Raw genomic sequence first — 20,348 nt, 5'->3', positions numbered from 1 at the left:
GAGGGAGAAACAGGCTTCCTGCTGAGCAGGGAGCCCGATGCGGGGGCTCGATCCCAGGACCCTGGGATCATGACCTGAGCCGAAGGCAGATGCTTAATGACTGAGCCACCCAGGTGCCCCCAGAAATATAAATTTTAAAACACTGCTTAAATTAAAATAACATTTACAGTTTTTACTTTTAAATACTTTAAATCTGTTAATTTTTTTACCAATGTGAAATATTAAAAGAGTAAAATTTAGTTAAATTGAGTATTTTAGTAATTTTCACTTTAATTTCTAAGTATTTATTAAATAATCAAATAAGTATATTTATTTGTATTAACATCAAATATGTAAAGAAATAAAACAATTAAACTATATTTAAACTGGCTCAATAATGAAAACATTATGCATTAATTTAATAATTTACTTTGACCATTATGTCACTAGAAAATTATAATTTTCCTTTATATTAATAATTTTAGAAGCAGTTACTATTCTCTCTGATGAAAATAAAGATAATTTAAAAATAACAACTGAAAAGTAGAATTTCTCAGGCAACTTCAAAGGTTATTTTCCTTTATTTAATGCATATACACACACACACACACACGTGTGTGTGTGTGTGTGTGTGTGGTAATAGTAATTGAAATGACCAATATTTTCCTTGGCAGAGACATTAAGACTGTGGGTCTGTAATCAGACTCTTGGGTTGAAGTCCCCACTCTGATTGATTAATTAGTAGTTAATAAGTTCTATTAGCTAGTAGTTAATATTAACTAGTAGGTAATAAGTTTGCAGCTGCAGGAAAGGTACTCAACTTCTATGTGGCTCGCCATCTTCATCAGTGAAGTTGGGATAATATCCTTATGGCAAAGTCAGAGATATTTTTTGGTTTTTCACTATTGTGTCCTAGTACTTAGAATAGTATCTGGCGTACAACAAAAACTCAACAAATTTTTGCTGCATAAATGAAGTACATATTGTCTGTATACCCCAATAGAAATTTGAATACTGAGGCACAGAAAGGTCAAATATTCTCCCTAATGTTAAGCGGCTTTCAGGTGACAATGTCCAGAGCTGGATCTAGGCAGGATGGTTGTAGAGCCTGTGCTCTTGACATTTACTTCATATCTGAGTGGGGTGGGAATGTCTGCTTCCACTACTCCGTGCATACTGCAGTAGCTGGTCAGAATAGCTATGGAACCATCTGATCTGAACATGCCTACATCCCAGGGACTTGGGTCAACTTTCTGTTATCAATCTTCCTTTTGGGGCAGAGACTAAGCCCAGACACTTCTTGTCATCACATAATCAAAGCAAAACTAAAATAAAAATTGGCTTTATAATATTTTAGAATAAGAAACAAGCCCTATAATTAAGAAAAATGTAGAATAATTTTAGTTTCAGCAGTGATATAAGGTTTTACATTAAAAATACCAATTAATTCTTGACATTCTAGTCAGTTTGAATTAAAAGATCAACTCAGATAAATGTACAGGCTTTACATTTTATAAAGAGTTCTTTTATTTACTAAGTGACTCACAGGCAAACAAATTATTAGAAATTGGCTAGGAGTAATAGTGATTAGCTAACTAGCATATCTAATTTATGGATCATCCTCATTTTCGAACAGCCAAGGCTGAGAGGGACAATATGGAATTGACAGCAATTACAGGCAGGAATTTATACTGAAGAAAATAGAGCAAATGGCTAAAGGCATCAAGATATATTTAACTCTCCTATGAAGAACTTACATGGTTTGTGTTATTTATCGTATAAAATGTAATTGAGAATCTAAAATATATCAAATTCTACTTCTGCCATGTCACCTTTTATTAATATTTGTAAGAAAGAGGGAGATGGAGGAAGAGTCTCATGGACAGAGGTACATGCGTGAAAAATAAAAGTGTTAATACCTCTACCATGTTCTCTTTTTAAAAAAATCTCCACTTGATCTTAATCTTTTAAGCAATGCACATACCTAGTGCTGAAAAGCCATGTTGATTCTGCTTAGAAGAAAAATGTTGCTGTCAAATGGCAGGCAAGATTAAATGCACCTTTGCAATAGCACATTAAATGTGTAATTATTTTTCAGATCAACACAGATTAATTAAATTTCATGATAAAGAGTGATTATTGAATTTTGGAGCTGTCCATCCTTGTTAAAAAAAATCGTGTTTTAGGCCAAGTTGACTTAGGACAGTGATATTTTCTTCATGCTCTCATCATTATTATTATCATCTTGATTTTCATTTAATTCTCTTTTAATATTTACTGGAGAGTCTATGAAATGTTTCTTTGGTATTCATGTGTGTCTACTGAGTGAGAAAGTTGAGCTTCGCCTTTCATTTACCTTTATAGGGAAAATACTCAACACATTTGATGTGTTCTTAAAAATTTTATAATATAAATAATTGTAATTCATAAGTTGTTAACTATTATCTCTGTTACATGCTACTCTATTTTCTATGAAAATAAAAGTTCTCATTTACTTACAAACACCTAAATGTAGTGACTGCTGTTAGCAACATTTTTAAGTATATTAAATCTATGATCAGTGTCCCTGTCTTTTTGCATTGGTGCCAGTGCAAACCTCAGAGCCCAAAACCCTCACTCTCTTTCATATGTCCCCATGATCAAAATGTACTTCCAAAAGGCAAATGGTGGTAGTTCTTTACTAACTGTGAATGTAGCCACAGTGTCACCTCTTCTAAAGGTATTTTAATTTTCTCATTCTCCTCTTCTGCAACTTTTAAAAGACTTTCAGTGAGCAGGTCAATAGCGTTCCAGAAGAGGTGAGGGCCCGCTGGACATCTCTGAAATTGTACCACTAATGGTGATTACTACTCTGATGACATCGCAGGATGGCTCTGCTTGAAGCCAAACTTAAATCTCACAATTGCAACTATAGGTTATAAAATGGATAAGCTAAAGAAAAACAGAAGTGGCCTGAAGACTTTAAGTAAATCCTCACACTCCATTTTTGCCAGGGACTCTATACCTGCTAGAAAAACTTACCTATACTCCTTACTTAATCATATTACATGCAAATTTTAAATACATACTCGTTATCAGATTTTATGAATTATTGTCCCATGTAATTTATTATAACGTATTATAATATATTGATAACAATTACTTGTTAACAGCATTTAGTACCATATCAAAATCATATCCAATAGGCTGCAGTAGAGTTGAATAAGGATAACAGTGTTAACTATTTTTTTTCTTTTCTGGGCATCAAAATATTTCCCTTAGATATACATTTCAAAATATGAGAATAAATTTCCTCAAATTATCAGAAATCAGTAGGACTAATGAAACAGAAGAATGTGACGTGCCAGTTTTTTTTATTGCAAGACACATCAATCTTTGTCTTCATCATCTCTCAGTGGAAAAATATCTTGAATCTTACACCAGTTGAATGATGATTTCCCCAGGAAGGAGATATCACTCTAACCATTTTTCCAAATGCTTTCCAACGTACCTGGGCTCATGATAGTTGAGATATGAATAGTGCTCCAAGAGTTTCCAAGTTATCCCATTATCATACGAATAATGCAATAAAACTCCTTCACCAGGCTGGTCGGGGGCTCTGCATGTGCTCAGAACAGACTTGCTCCCCAGCCTCAATGTGAACTGGAGAAACCTAGACATGAATTGTCTGTAATTAGTGTGTGCATAAAAATTTTTAATCATAATGCTCATTTTGGCTTTTAAAGAATTCCAAACAAATTTAAACGAACTACTCAAAAGCTGCATGTTTCCACTCATCTCCCTTTTATAAAATGTAAGTAATTTCACTGTGAGATGTATGAATATGTGTAGAAGATGAGGTCAATGCATGTTTATATGCAGATATATCCATACAAATATAAGTGTATGTTTATACATACTTGTATACTATGTACTTGTGTACATACACTTAAAGTGCCAATCATTCCTTTACTGCATTATTTATTAGGCACTGGGGAAAGAGAAGATGTAGAGTAAATCTAATCAGCCTCTGCAAGCTGTCAAATAAATAAAACTACATAAATAATTAACTAGCCCTTGGCTTAAGAACACAGTTTTGATGCTAACATTTCATATGTTTAAAAACCTAGTCAGTCATTAAGTATCTTAAAGTCATCAGCAGGCCTTTTAATTTATTAAAAACTAGGGCAAATTAACCCTGTATAAACTAACTGTAAGCTCCCTCTCGGTTAAAAATGGAAAGAGGTACATATCAGCAAAAAAGGGAGAAAACTGGAGAATAAAGAGATCTAACTTCAGTCATTAGCATCTGGTTTCGATATGTATTCCACCCTGCCTTAACTCACCTGGATTGTGAGCTGTCAAGGAAAGATGTAATTAGCTGACGCCTCCCATCTTTGTTGAAAACCAGGGCCTTACCACTGGCCAAGACACCACAACCAAAGCTGACTTCAGCACCACGGATAGAGTAAAAGTTATGGTAAGAGGAGAGCCTGGAACTGCCAAAGCTTTCAGAAATAAACATCGGGAATGTCTGGGATGCCATCTCACAAGCTGGGCCAGAAAATCCAGGGTCACACCTGAAAGAGATACCATAAAATAAAACCTTAAGCTGTTGGTCCTTTCAGAGATGCCTGAACCTAATTCAGGGAGGAGGAAGTCCAGGGGCCAGGATTTGACTGAATGGTAAGCGAGGCGCATTAGTCTTTGGAAAACAATGAATCTGAAGACTTGATAAGGGTGATTGACTACAAATATTCCAGGAAAATATAGTCTTTGCACAGTCCTGCTATAAAAAACTTGTGATTAAAACAATAATTCAGCACTCATCTTTAACCAATGTCAGCAATTTATCTGCATCTAACATTGCGCACATTTCCAACTTAAAATCTTTGTAAAAGGTGTATTACCATGTATATACTTTTATTCTCAATTATGTTCATTAAATTTGTAAAAGAAACATCAATAAAATACTTTCAGAGACATCTGGAATAAATTTCCTCTAAGAACAAATGTAAAAATACACATTATGTTTGTGATAGAAATTATTTGAAATATTTGGAAAAGATTGGAAAATAAATCTATCTTTATTTCAAACTTAGACTGACACTATAAAGGGAATGTGAACACCTTGTCCTTAGCCGAACTGTGCTGCTCACAGTGGAATCCCAAATTAGTAGTTGCTTCAAGAAAAAGAAAAACAAAACAGAACAAACCCCACACAACAACTTCCCTCCTGCTGTATTTATTAGAAAACTCACTGAAGATAACTCCATAGGTGAACATCAGAAACTTCTTATATTTTAAGGCATTTACTCATCAGGAATTAGTTTTAAATTTTTTTTCTTTCTTTCTTTCTTTTTTTTTTTTTTACTGCACTATTTCTTTTTCACTATCTATTACAAAATTAAATTGTGTCTTTTTAGGGTGGGGTGAGGGGTTCTCATCTAAGCATTCAAAACCTCCTAAAATCTGAAACAAGCATTTTAGAAAGCCATGAAGTACCAATGAAGTGATATTATGACATAGTTCTGAAAAATACTTCTTTAGCACTAGTGCTGAAACTGGGACCTATGCTGGCCTCACAGAGAGGGTCCATGGAGTGGATGAACAAATGTCAAATTGTATGTGTATTGGATATTATGGGGGAGAAGAGTTATAGTCATTATCATATTATCAAGGAAGTTGGACCCTAAAATGCCGAGAACTGCTGCAGCGTGAAGTCTGAAGGTTGTTCAGCAGTAGGGATGGGAGTGGGAAAGAAAACCAGTATTTATGGAGCATGTAAATAAGCCTCAAACAGTATACTTCTTTCACACGTTATCTCACCGACTTAGTGAATAGCCAAGTAGTTTCCAAAAAGGATAAAAACTCAGCTAAGGAGGACACATTCTGACATTAGAAAACTGAATGTGGTTTTCCATGGCCACAAACCGGAATCAGTGTTCCCCAACAAGGCATGCATTTCAGGGCAAATGCATTTTTGTGTCTCTTAAATGTATCTTTTAGGACCAGTGATTGGGAGACATTAAGGATCATTTAGAGATGACTCACATTGGAGTCAGTTCCCATTTAATGGTTTTCGAAGTACACTTTTAATGAAGTTATATAATTGGGAAAAAATGCTGATCAAGATTCCATTCATATATTTAAAAATACATTTGCAGCCTTTGTTTTGCAGCGGAACAGTAGGGTAACCCAGTTGGGAGATTCCAGGAATGGCATGAGGCTCTCCTGACTCCAAAAATATTCCCTATTGGTTCATCTCCCCAACCTTAAATGTGGCATTACGGTCACCTTGTATGTCAGGATAAAAGGCCCCAGTGTTAAGCTATGTGGATGACACCCATGTAGGAAGGTTTCTAATGCTTTCTGTCCTTCTCACTAGTACCTCTAATAGGGATGGGCTTATTAGGATAAAGAGCTGTCCGTTTAAAAACCCAGGCTGGGGATTATACACAGGCAAGAAAGTGTTAAGACAGCAGGAGAAGCAGAATCCTGGTAGCAAGTAACAGTAGTGATGAGGGGAGCAAAGTGGGAAGAGAAACAAAGCTGCAAGGCCCCCAAATTGGAGGATCCATTCAAAAGAAATAAATAGTACTGAATATAAATTTCTTTACTATGCCACTTTGCTCATACTTGACAAGTCACATATTGCTGGAAAAGGATGTAGTAGCCAAATATTTAGCACAGCCACAAATGAACAAAACCGATGAATATTACAAAAACATTGTCAGAAATCGGGAAAAAAAAAAACTCAAGTTCCAACTGGTGAAAATATTCTGCAAAACCTGAGAAGGAGGAAAAGGCTATGATTATTCAAGACAATGTACAGTGTCAAAAAAGAACAATGCCCAAAGGCATAAAACTGCCATTCAGATTTCTGTTTGCATCTATCATGAGTAACACGGATGGCTGTCTTAATAAACGCACTGAATGCTAACAGGGAGACTGTACACAAAAAACAAAGTATGAAGTGTAACTATTCTAATTACAGAGGGGTCTTGTAGAAATAGCACTTTCTATTTTCATTAATAAAGGCAGCTGTCCTTTTAGATAATTTGTTTTCAAAACTTTTCAGGACAACTTCAGGAATTACACAGATGTCTGGCGTTCTCGTGTTAATTTTATTTGAAATGCACTAAAAGAGAGGATGGCCTGGTTAGGGATGACAGATGACGAGAACAACTTGAGGAAAACACCAGATAATGCTTCACAGATCTAACGAGTCAGTGTTTTGGGGTGGTAGCTGGTAGTTTTATTGAAAAGCGAACGTTTGAATTCTTTCATACTTTCTAAAACATTTCTATTGTGCAGAGAGATTTCTTTGTTAATTAAATTCATTGCAATATAGTTAAAAAGTTAACATGACACTCTAATGTCAGTGCTGACAAGTGTCTTGTCTCATACATATAATTTCCAAATGATCAGGGAGAAATCTCTTTTATGAGTCTCCATTAATTAATTATTACTCTTTTTGTTTGGTGGACAAGAAGAGACGGACTAGATGATCAGTTGTTGAAAACTTATCTGTATAACAAAGATTGTAGTTTCAGGAATTTCCAGGATACTTTATAATTAAATATTAATGTGGGAATGACATAGTACATATGAATATCCATTCTTGTTATAAACATAACACAGTGCTTCGGTGGTGACTAGATGTTAACCATTTATATAGAATTTCAAACTTCATATTTAACATCATTATTATGTAAAATACTTTATATATCATTTTGAAGACCCAAATGATTTTTGAAAGTAAGCAAGACTATAAAAAACTAATGATGTAATGTATGGTGATTAACATAATAAAAAAAAAGAAACAAAAGAAAGTAAGCAAGACTGCAAAATTGTATTTAAAGATGAATTTTCTTATCAAATCTGCTAAATTTGGCTCATTCTAGTTTCCTTTAGCCTTGGGTCAGTATCGATTTGCATAATTCATTTACAAAGCATGCTAGGAATTAAAACATGGCTCAAGAACACTAGAACAAGTTTATGGAAAAATAGCATATTAAAGAATGTAACCAAAGAAAAGGCAGTCATCAAGCTATGAAGAATTCAAATTTGTTCACAAATTTACACGAGGTATGCTAAATTTGTTCACAATCTAGCTTCATAGAAAAGTTATTTATTCATCAACTTCCACCTACAAAAGACACTTAATAGTCTATTATACTTAAATTCCCTTTGGAGAATCCTACTTTGGTCTTGAAAAGATCTCAAAAGCCTAAAAAGGAAATTAAAACAAGTTAAAATGACTTGTGGCCTCAATATATAAAATACATATAAAAAAAGAAGTATAATTATTATTTTAAAAAATGCTTACTTGCAACCATGTCGAGTACACTGTCCTCGGCCAGAACAGAACTTGAGGCACGATGGACCAATATAAACTGCAGGCAGGGCAAAAGACAGCATGTAAAAAAAATGGCAAAACCAACTGGAAAAACTAAGAACAACATCAGCATGTGAATCAATTTTGTGAAGCAATACCCATAAAATCTAGCCTATTCTGTGCATGTTGTACGCAGGAAGCCAGGGTAACACAGAGTGCTGTGTGACAAGGTAAGTGCTTAGCACAAATCTGCTGGAAATGTTTTAACTTAATTCTTTCAAGATTTTAATGTTCCATAGCAAAAACAGGTAGGAACATACGATTTGGGTTCCTTAATGGAGTCTCTTCAGCTAAAATGATTTCAGGCAGAATATTGTGCTTCTGACTTGAACTTTCTATAAAGTTTAATTTTTTTTAGGTAGAAATAAAGAATTTACAAAGGATCAATTTGATATATCAAGAAATGGAGACTTAACTTAAAAACTGTAACTTCCATTCTTATCTGGGAAAAATCTATAACACATTGCAGATGATTGTTACATATCTTTCTAAATATTAACCCATCCTTCCTGAAATGGGGAGTTAAAAATCTGTTGTGCATCAAGTCTTCTCTGAAATGCAGATCTTTTCCTAAATGGTGAGCCTGACTGATAATATTAAAAACCTCAATTCTAATCTTTGGAATGCCAAGAAAAGGGTTCCTGGTGGTTGAATGGTAGGTTCTGAGATAATCAGACTCAAATACATTTACAGATATTAAGCCTCTTGATAACCGACCAGTACAATGAATAACACACCAAAAAGTGTGAAAAATGGGACAAAACCAATGAGGAATTAGAGATGCAATGGTTGCTAAGACCTCACATATTCAATTTTAGGCACAAATTTGCATTCCATTATTTTTTTCCTGTCTCATAATGATGTCAAATGATTTCATTTTAAAATAAATTTCCCTGTGGATAATGCTCCTACAAACACTTGTTCTCTGGAGCCAATTAATTCAAGTGTGATGCAAAGCAGCCAGGAACAACTCTTGCTGAAGGAAGCTGACGGTTAAGGAAGAGATCAGATAGCAGGCTGAGCGGTTAAAGTTATGGGTTTTAGGTGTCAAATAACCCTGGATTCAAATTCCCACTTCATCAGGAAAACTCTGGATAAGTGATTTATCCAGTGCTCCTATTCTTTAAAGTGGGATAATAATCCTTGGAGGAAAGAGTAAATGAAATGTTCATGCTTAGCAGGCTGCCTGGCACCATATGGTTATGATCACCATGATACTGGGGTCAAGAATCCTTCTTGCTCCATCTGCCTTGTTGGCCTCTACTGGACAGCACCAGTGCTGAGAAATCAGGAAAAGGCTTCATGCAGTCTTCTTTAGCCTGGTAAAGCTTATGGATTGTTTTCCCAGCACACTTTATTTTATGGCTGCAGTGAGATTTATTCTAAGTTCTGTAAATGGTTCATTGCATTTTGCGGGATCACTCTGGAGGGCTTCCCTAGAAGCTACCTAATGTCATAGTTCAAAAAGCTTCCATTGTAAAAAAAAAATTTCAACAATAAAACAAGATTTTCCAAGTCAATGAAAATATTGCAATTAAGCATCTTGTCATCCCTCCCCACTAATGATAGGGTCATTGGGATTCACAGCATGAGTAAGTTTATAGGCCCTTTTTCCTAAGAGTGTGGAAAGGATAGATTTGTTTTTATCACTCTTATTAATTTAATCAAGTAAAAAAAACTAAAAAGTGATAACAAACATACTTTGCTCTAGGATTTTCCATTTTGCTAAGAACTTCAGGATAATTCCAAAAATACTTCCTGTACACAGTAGCAGGAAAAACATACCTAACAGAAGTAGGATATTGACCTTTTTCTCTCTGTTTTCCTTGACATGATTTGGAATTCCATAGAGAAGTGGGAGAGATTTCAGAAGTGTTCTTGGCCAAGTTGGCACATATTTCTCTTGGGAAGGACTAAGTGTGTGTCCTTTTTTTGCCTTATGAAGAAGCCAGAGAGCAGGTCTTGTTTTTGTGAAAACCTCACATGTAGGATGACAACAGAATTGAGGAAATTCTGCCCCAAGTTTTGCATTTGACCTGCACTGCACATTCCAAATATTCTTACCTTTTCTCATTCTACTCAAAACATGATGGTGGGACACTTTCTGACTTGGGATCATGTAGTAGCCTTCTTTAGGAAATTTAGATATTCTTTTCATAGGCTTACATGTGCTTCATAGCACTCTTAATTTCCTCATGCGCTTTATTATTGGTTTTTTGAGTTCTTTTATTATTATCAAAGTAATATAAGTTCATTATAGGACCCCTAAAAAGTATGACAGTAGGGGAAAAGTCACTCATATCCTACTATCCAGAGGCACATACTTATTCCCTAGAGCTAATTAACAGGTGTTGTAACTCAAATGCTATGCAAAATGTTCTACCAATGGAGGAAGTCCATTTTACCAAATTAATCTTTAGATGGTTTTGCAAATGTACTATGTACTATGTTAAATGTACTATGTTGACGTATGTGGTCTTTGAAGTCTGGGCCTCTTAACGGGTCTTCTCTGAACACAGACTGCTTAAAGAATTTACATTCGCTTATCAGTAAATTATCTTGCCTGAAGTTATTCCTGAGTTTCAAGAATGTATTCCATTAAATGTGTAGCAATTTTTTGATTATTCAAAAAGAGCAAAAAGATTGGGGTGCCTGGGTGGCTGGCTCAGTTGGTTGGGTGTCTGACTCTTGATTTCGGCTGGTATCATGATCTTGGGGTTGTGGGATTGAGCTCCCCATCAGGCTCCACACTCAGCTCGGAGTCTGCTTGTCCCTCTCTCTCCTGCTCTGCTCCTCCCCCTACTCCTTGCTCGTGCTCTCTCTCTCTCTCTCCAATAAATAAATAAAATCTTTTTTAAAAATAGCAGAAACATTATTAAAACATGGGAGGTCAGCATGAAACAATGATGTAGGCTTTTCCTACATCATAAAATTGACCAAAGTCGGTGGCTATGCTAAATTGGCTTAAGTATTGACATTTGTCCCCCCTTCCCTCCCTTTCTAATTCCTCGTAACTCTTCAGTCAAATTGATATACTCTGAAAATAGGAAATCTATGAATCTGCCTGTAATAAGAAGTATTAAAAAACTAGAGTGGGCTATTAATAACAAATATAAGAAATTTATAGTCACGCACCCCAATAACTTAAAATATCTTCTCTCCTGTACACTTGTTACAAGTGATACTGGCTTTAAAGTCATGCAAAAATGATCAACAACTCACTTAAAAATTAAAGATAACATAGGATATTTTATGTATATCTAAATTTTCCTCTTATACTGTTTTCTGAGAAGGAAGTAGAAGTTTTGCTTCAGAAGTTTCATTTTAGAGATGATGTTCCCTTATGTGTGGTGTCTGCATCTAAAAGATAAGCATTCCAGATGTTGCAGTAGTTACTAAGAGAAGAATGGGTCTTATTTTAATACATGCAGTATGGTTAAGTATTTATGTTAATTTTGTGTAAAACATTCAAAGAAAATGTTAGGATATCCTCTGTCATCAGCTGTGAATTTGAGTTTCAGGGCTTTACGCATTTTTACATTATGTATGTTGAAACATTCTGGCATCTAATATTGCTGACACCGCTGCCTTTTTTTTTTCTGATTGTGCATCCCTGGGCTTCTAACGGAATGCAAAGGAGAAAGGGAAGAAAGGGCGTTTAATGAATCGCAAGACCATGACTTAGAAATGTGACTAAGTCTGTGCCAACGAACAAAAGCACAGGAAGACTCTGCATCAATGGCATGTGATTATGACAGGCATAAACTAACCATTATCAATTGCCCACATGTTTCCAAGGATTGGTCCCGTTTGTCTCCAGCGAATTCTGGTGTCCCTGGTTAGTGCTGCATTAGGAAGGGGAATCGTTATTCGGTTCCACCTGCAAGAAATTTAGCACAAAACAGCTTCACCACATTCTCATCTTTTGAACCTCTTTTACTTGCCTTTGACGTTCTAGTTTCTAAATGCTTGAGACAGCACTAAAGTTTGGCAATAAACTCTTTAAATTCACCTGTGGAGTTTGTTTATAGTTTTCCGACAAAGAACTTCTAAAAACAGCCATATCACACTAGAGTACTGTGTTTGTTCTTAATAGCAAGTGATATTTATTTTGTTTTTAGACATTCTTTTTAGGAATTTTTACAGCAATACTCAGACCTATGATATTATTCTATGATATGCATCGGCGCCGACATGGGGGCTGATTGGCATTGATTACTTTCTATTTTTTGCTCTCCCCTAGTCCTATGCACATTTCAAGAGAGGCTAAGAAAGAAAATAATTCCTAACTTAATTTTGCCATGCTTGGAGATATTTTTACCAGTTTATCCGCTGCTTATTCTGTAAGGTGGAAGGTATTTGGCACAGTCATCTTTAATTCTCTAAACAGCCCTCAAAGGGGTATACCATTGTCCTTAATTGACATGGAAAGAAGGGGAAAGTTAGAGAGTAAATATCATTACTCAAGTAGATGGCACAACTAGGATTTGAACCCACAGCTTCACTTTCTTCCACCTCTCTATGCTGTATCGTTCCCTAAGTAAGTATTTTGGCAAGAAGCCTTTTGGCAATAACCATGCAATCAACTATACAAAATTTAAATTTAGGTATCTAAAATATAAAAGCCAAGTACATAGAGAATGAGTGACCCTACACATCCTGATCTTGTATCAGATTTACTGAAGTTATTGTCTTTTTGTCTTTTTTTTTTTTTAAATGGGATCCTTCCTATATCTCCTGAAAGCTTCCTTACCTATTATGAAAAAGTAGAGTCTTAGGCTTACTCCTGGATTTTGAGTCATAACATGGATTCAAATCTCCCGATCTTTCAGAGAGAATGTACTCACCCACTGTAGTTTTCGGAGGAGTAGATTGTGCTGTGGGGGAGGTGGGGTCCAGCACAGATCTCAGGCAAACACTCAGTGTGGAGGAGGGACCAGGAGCGCCCATGGTTGGTGGAAAACTCCAAGCTGACGCTGGTAACACCAGGACAAGCACAACAAAAAAGCGCAAAGATTAGAAAATGAAGAGACTCACTCCTCGCTAAGTATCTTAAACATTTGCAGAGCTAGGGTAACGAATTTTAGGATGCTGTTTCCAAAATGACCATTTCCCCCTTCACTGCGCTCTGACCAGCCTTCAAAGGGCAAACGGTTAAATTACCGCGAGAGAAACAGACTATCTTTTTAAAGCCAACAAATGGGAACGGGCGTTGGCATGCTTCAATCTGATAGATGGCAAGGCAATTACCATGTCTCACACTGCCACCTCATCCCGTGAATGTGAGACTCACAAAATTCTTAGAAAGGACCAGCAACACTTGTGCGAAGTGAAACCGAGAAGTCATAGCTCTTGAAGTGCTAATTGATTTCCGTGCCTATTATTAGGGGGTCACTAACCAACATGAGGTCAAGCTTTTTTTCTCAGTTATTTGTTTTTCTTCTCTCTCGGCAATCTGTCTGCATGGATGGCTGCCACAGCGTGTGCAAACACTTCTGCTACCTAAAACCAAGCTCATAGAATGAACTCATTTCTACTTAAAATTATCCAATCATAATCTGCGTATTAATTGAAGAGCTCCTCTTTGGGGGGAAAGTGTGTATTTTTTAAAGGATGTTTCATTAGAAATTCAGCTGGAAACCTACTGAGAAGTTGCTCTGATTTAATAGCCAAGTCCACATGTTCATTTTTTTTTTAAGATGTTATTTTTTTAAGTAATCTCTACGCTCAACATGGGGCTCGAACTCACAAGAGTTGCGTGCTCCACGAACTGAGCCAGCCAGGTGCTCCCACGTTTTCATTTCTAATTAGTGTGTGAGTTCACACACTCACAAAATAGGACTTCCTACCTGTTACCAGGTTGATGTGTTCCACAGCCCAGATTAATGGAAAACTGTATCATGTGAGACATCGTAGAAGGGAGAACAGGTAAGACATGGAAAAAATCGACAGCCCAGACGTTCCTGTTTTGACCTTGATGGTTCCTTTGCCTGAGACAAAATCTGGTAGCAGGCGTCTGAAGCTCAGGATAGATGATGACAGAAACTAAAGATGGAACCTTCAAAACAAAGGAAACCAAAATCACCCATCCTCCCTCTATGTGAGACTCTGTGAATTCTCCTAGATTCAATCTTGCAGTTACTATATGTATAATTGCCATTTATGAGCACCGGGCGAGGTCCTGTGTGTTCCACTGTTATTTCACGTAGTTGATGCAGTCTTCATGGGTATTTGTTTGAGTCACTCAGGATTCCTCCTTTGCAGGCACCTGGAACTCTCTGTGTTTGACTGATCAGGCCCTCTCTACCTGAAGATTAATTAGTGTAAGTTCTTTAAAAGTTATCAGAGCGTATGTATCCATTTTATATACCTTGGCACAAGACAAAGGCAGCTTCACAGTTATACTTTATCATCGGTCCTCTTTTAAAAAAGTGAATTTGTATGGTACTAATGGTTGCCAAACTAGTATTCTGAAAATAGGATGCTAAGCAGTAACAGCCAGCATCAACGAGTTAATACATAATAACTTACATAATTGACTTGGTCTGAGGCATGCAGCCGACCAGAGCAGATGTAACCCTAGCTAGTCACAGGTGGAAAACTAGTCCATTATGAAATCCCAAATGGTCTAACTCGAGTAACGCTAGCAGATGCGCGTGCTGGATACTTTCTCTGGCCATCCCCTATTCTAGCCTCAATGTTTATCTCCTCCACTTCTTTCCGAAATGCTAGGTGCTGGCTGTGTTCAAGCTCTTTACAGTTCTGAGGCTGCCATCAATGTGGAGAAGAGCATAACTAATAATGATTGTGTGAGTGTAGTCTCAGCACAAAGAAATCTACTACTAGAAAAAAATAATTCTACTCCTAATGACAAGCATCACACATAATTTTAAAGGAAGATGTTTGCAAATAACCAGAGCCAGTACATGCACTAAATCCAAAGGGCAAAGGAAAAAAGTCAATTTCAGTGGCTACAATTAGCAAAAAAAAAAAAAAAAAAAGTAGCAATAATCTATACTTCTACAATGTCTTCTGCCTAGGAAATCCTAAAATGCTTGATAAATAGTCATTATGCCTGATAACAAGTCTGTGAGGCTCCATAATTAGAGCCACTTTTAGGGCTTTATAGGGAACAAGAATAATTGTCAGAGTACTGGGCTCCATCTTACCATCTCTAATGGGCTGTAATTCATTTTTCCTGATAAAAACTGCCTTTTTCATTTGTGTCAGGAAAAAAAAAAGAGAATATTAAACTGTCCATGTCACTTTTAAAGAAATCTAACAACTTCCTGGGCTTCTAAAAGAGAGTGTTCTCTGCATCTAGCAGGGTCTTCATGGTTTTGACCTTGGCCTATCTACGGAGATCTGGGATGGGGCCATTTGGCACATGGACTGGCATCAATACCTTATAGGAGGAATAAGAAAGAGTATCCAGTGTAATGTGCTCTTTTCTTCCTTCAATCTTTGCGTACAGGGTGATATCATTTTCATGAGAATCTCCAGGGTCACAAACCCCTCCTGTATAAAACAAAAATTGTAAGTTCTTGGTACCAAATTGCATCCATAAACATGTGTAGTGTTAACTTTCAGAATAAAAAAATTATAAGAATTATAATTATAATAATATTATATTAATTAGAATGACCCTAAACAAAAATAACCAGACCCAAGGAAATAATTTATAAAGATAGTTCAGATAGAACTATCTCATGCTAAAGATCAATAACTTGATATTTGGGAAGGCCAAAGTAACTGTGTGCTCCATGAGATTGCTCAAATGATAGTCTGCAATGAGCCGCGGCTGCATGTCCAAATTTTAACGCACATTAAAAAAGATGTGCTCTGCTTTTTAAGAAACTGTCACTTCCTTATATTTGAGGTCTTAATGGCCAAAATTCAGAACTGACTGATGATGGTTTTTAAAAAATGTGGTGACTCACTCCACTAGCTATTTCTGAAGTGATATTACTTAAACAGTTGCACATAGTATCCTTAATATTTTAGCACATACTAGGTATTTGCATCTTAATTGCAGTTCATTTTACATTTTTCATTTTTATTTTTGGTACCTCATTTGGTTATTGGAAAGTACACAGAGTAGTTCATTCCCCATCTCTCTACTTTACAGTCAAATGAAATGATTGAACATTAGAACCGAGAGGTAATTAAGACCATCCTGATGACGAAACTGAGTAACAGGGCAGGGACCTGAAACTGAAGACCATTCAACTAACCGGTGGAAAAGCCGTGAGTCAATGGTATGTCTTTCAGCCCTTGACCCTCTATTCTTTTCACTACTGCATTCAGCCAATAATTCTTACTATTGCTGGCTTCTATGAACTGTCTGCAGAATCTGGGTTTTAAAGGATTGCATGTCTACCCAGAAGCCTCTCCCTACCCACTACTATCATTCACAACAGCCCCAGTCATCATAGCAGGAATGTAGGAATGTACATGGATTTCCTGGCAAATATTCTATCCTTATGGTACCAAATTTGTAACATTAACTCTTAATTTTATTACTATCTTTCAAAAGATTCCCTCCAGTTCTTAAATTAACCACCATTAATGTTAATTTTTATCTATAGGCAATTTCTGTTGCTAATACTCTATGGTGACAGTAGGTTAACCTCAAAACTCTAGAACAAGGTTACCCTCTGAGAATTAATCTAATAAAATCAACAAATAATGGTTGAGATTCACTATCGGAAGGAAGGGAGGAAGGAGGAAAAGAAGGAAGGAAGGGAGGGAGGGAGGAAGGAAGGGAGGGAGGGAAGGAGGGAGGGAGGGAGGGAAGGAGGGAGGGAGGGAGGGAGGGAGGAAGGAAGCGGGGGAGGAGTGTTTGATACTGGGGTCTGATCTTGGGAAAAAATTACTGATATGTACTGTTTTAAGTAAGAAAGCTAGAATTTAATCAACATAAGAAAGATCATAATAATAGAAGTAACTTGGATGCTGGTATCCATGAAGCATAGAACTATAGCATGTTACATCTGTTAGAAATATGTAACTTGGCATATTATAAATATTTATTGAGTTAACTAATCTGAACTGAGAAGAGAGAGGCCAGATGTGGTGATAATGTCACCCTCATCCTAACAGATGTTTATTGTTTAAGGGCCTTACGATTTTGATATCTGATATGAGTTTTTTTAGCATTTTGTTACACACTGCTACATTGTGGTAAATACAGCTAGTAAAGTCATTCTAAATGACTGTCTTTGGGGGAAAAAGATCTGCATGAAAACTAAACCCCTATCTAAAAACTGTAACTTCTTTGTTGAGGACATATTAAAGACTTACCCAAAAGAACACAGGAAAGGTGAAAGGTCACGGGCAGTATGGATTTAAAGCAACATACCCAGAGACATAGGAACTGAACCTCAGTCCTCTCTAATTTCATTGATTTATTCCCTGTAAATCTCTGCTCTCTTAAGAATAGTTTGTGAACTTCACCTGCCTTTCAGAGGGAACGGAGACACACGTGAGCGCTCCTCCCGCCCAGAATGACAGAAGAAAGTCCAAAAGGAGACACAACTTTAAAATGATGACAGACTTTATCTAAAAGATCCCTCTGGGGGCAATTTATCAGCTCTGTGAAGTTTCAGTGACAGCAGCTGGTACAGAAAGATATGGATTCTTCTTCAGTTTCATTCGCTTTGATGTACTGTGGGAAGGTATGACTCAAGGGGCATTTTGTACAGCAATTACAGAAGACCTCAATAAAAACCGGATGGACAGTCAGTTTTCAAATAGTTTAAGTCCTGATTTAAGTAGTTTTTAAGATACTTATTTATATTAGGAGAGTGGTTTTATTATTTACTATGTATAGGACATTGGGCGTGAAGGGAAAATCTGACCTTAAAAAATTTGTAATTTAGCCAAGAAAACAAGATTAATACTCACAAAAGAATGATAATTAGCAATAAACTGTGTTGTGCTGCCATAATTACAGACAAAATTCAGAGAAGAGAGATATAAGTGTGGGCTAAAAGCTGGGTGTTTATGAGATACCACCTCACACAAGTCAGAATGGCTAAAATTAACAAGTTAGGAAACGACAGATTTTGGCAGGGATGAGGAGAATGGGGAACCCTCCTACACTGTTGGTGGGAATGCAAGCTGGTGCAGCCACTCTGGAAAACAGTATGGAGGTTCCTCAAAAAGTTGAAAATAGAGCTGCCCTACGATCCAGCAATTGCACTACTGGGTATTTACCCCAAAGATACAAATGTAGTGATCCGAAGGGGTAGGTGACCCCAATGTTTATAGCAGCAATGTCCACAATAGCTAAACTATGGAAAGACCCAAGATGTCCATCAGCAGATGAATGGATAAAGAAGATGTGGTGTATATGTACACACACACACACACACACACACACACACACACACACACACACACACACACTGGAATATTATGCAGCCATCAAAAAAAAAACCCAAAATCTTGCCATTTGCAATGATGTGGATGGAACTGGAGGGTGTTATGCTGAGCGAAATAAGTCAATCAGAGAAAGACATGTATCATATGATCTCACTGGTATGAGGAATTCTTAATCTCAGGAAACAAACTGAGGGTGCTGGAGTGGTGGGGGTGTGGGAGGGATGGGGTGGCTGGGTGATAGACACTGGGGAGGGTATGTGCTATGGTGAGTGCTGTGGATTGTGTAAGACTGATGAATCACAGACCTGTACCTCTGAAACAAATAATACATTATATGTTAAAAAAAAAAAAGAAGATAGTAGGAAGGGAAAAATGAAGGGGGGGAAATCAGAGGGGTAGATGAACCATGAGACTATGGACTCTGAGAAACAAACTGAGGGTTCTAGAGGGGAGGGGGGTGGGGAGATGGGTCAGCCTGGTGATGGGTATTAAAGAGGGCACGTTCTGCATGGAGCACCGGGTGTTATATGCAAACAATGAATCATGGAACACTACATCAAAAAATAGAAAAAAAAAGCTGGGTGTATGGGAGATGTTCAGTGAATATGTTGAAGGAATAATAAAGGAATGAATGATGTATGTCAGGTTATTTATGTCCTGTTCACTGCATTCTGGCTCTAAGAACAGTGTTGGATACTGGTCCTCAACGAATTTGTGTTGAACGACTACATGAATGAAGGAAACAGACCTGAACCTAAATTTGAAAGTTGAGCAAATTTTCCAGAAATAGTCACAGCAGATTGATCTGAACCAAGGGATGAAACCAGGAAGAACAAACAGGCAGGGCCAGAAAGGAAGGCAGTGTGATCTTGTTCAGATAAACAATCAAATAGTGATTTTCCAAAGGGGTCAGTATAAGCTGTCTACCATATCTTAGATCTCTTCCCATGTTGCCTTTTTCTCCACCAGCTACCAAAGTTTTGAAGTCTTTCTACAGGTCCAGTCTTACCCTACCCTATATTTTCCTACTGTCCTGTCCAATTACATCCTCTCCTATCCTAAAAACCACCTTTGCTAGATCCTGCTTTCTCCTCAAGATCCAGACCTCATTTCTTTTCTTCTGTTACTGATGAACTTCTTGAAGAAGTGGTCCTTCTTCAGGGACACATGTCTTTTATTCTTTGAACTCTATGTGCTCTGGCTTCCCATGTACCACACCATGGGGAATACTCGCTCAGAAGTCCCTGGGGGGCTCTCAGCCCCTATCCTGGTTGGCTTCTCTGTGGGCTAATCCCTACCCCTTCCCTTCCTCCTTCAGTGTAGAACAACACCTTCCTCCCACATGTCTTTATGTCCTTTCTCAGTATCCTTTGTCCACCTCTATGCCTTCCACCTTTACCTAGATGAGGGCTCCCCCTAAGAATTTTTCCTGTCCTTTGTTTACTCTGCCTTCTGTTTGGGAGAACACAGCAACTCCAGTGGCTCCAATTGTCACTTGTGTGCTGTATGATTTTCAAATCTGGTTCACACCCTGAGAAAAATTTCTACCTTCGTATGGCTTTCCAGAAGCCTCAACCTCAACATACCTAATGCCAAAATCTTC

At 37.1% G+C, this 20,348-nt stretch overlaps 1 protein-coding gene across 5 annotated transcripts in view; it reads right to left on the bottom strand.

Annotated features, from left to right (window-relative positions):
- The window catches only part of RELN (reelin), a 494,784-nt gene that overhangs the window by 151,367 nt on the left and 323,069 nt on the right, over positions 1–20,348 (bottom strand). For all 5 annotated transcript variants that reach the window (XM_028118604.2, XM_028118612.2, XM_088018691.1 and 2 more), the window contains exons 13-19: positions 15,765–15,877; positions 14,209–14,417; positions 13,207–13,335; positions 12,130–12,239; positions 8,291–8,357; positions 4,305–4,538; positions 3,470–3,631 (exon numbers count right to left, since the gene is read on the bottom strand). In XM_028118604.2, the coding sequence (XP_027974405.2) occupies positions 3,470–3,631; positions 4,305–4,538; positions 8,291–8,357; positions 12,130–12,239; positions 13,207–13,335; positions 14,209–14,417; positions 15,765–15,877 (1,024 nt within the window). The remainder of the gene's footprint in view (positions 1–3,469; positions 3,632–4,304; positions 4,539–8,290; positions 8,358–12,129; positions 12,240–13,206; positions 13,336–14,208; positions 14,418–15,764; positions 15,878–20,348) is intronic.

This window comes from Eumetopias jubatus, unplaced genomic scaffold, assembly GCF_037043125.1.
Source record: "Eumetopias jubatus isolate StellerSeaLion01/CBP00866 unplaced genomic scaffold, mEumJub1_p1.0 scaffold_14, whole genome shotgun sequence".
In the NCBI taxonomy this organism is placed as follows: Eukaryota; Metazoa; Chordata; class Mammalia; order Carnivora; family Otariidae; genus Eumetopias; species Eumetopias jubatus.
This window is presented reverse-complemented; position numbering and strand designations above follow the sequence as displayed.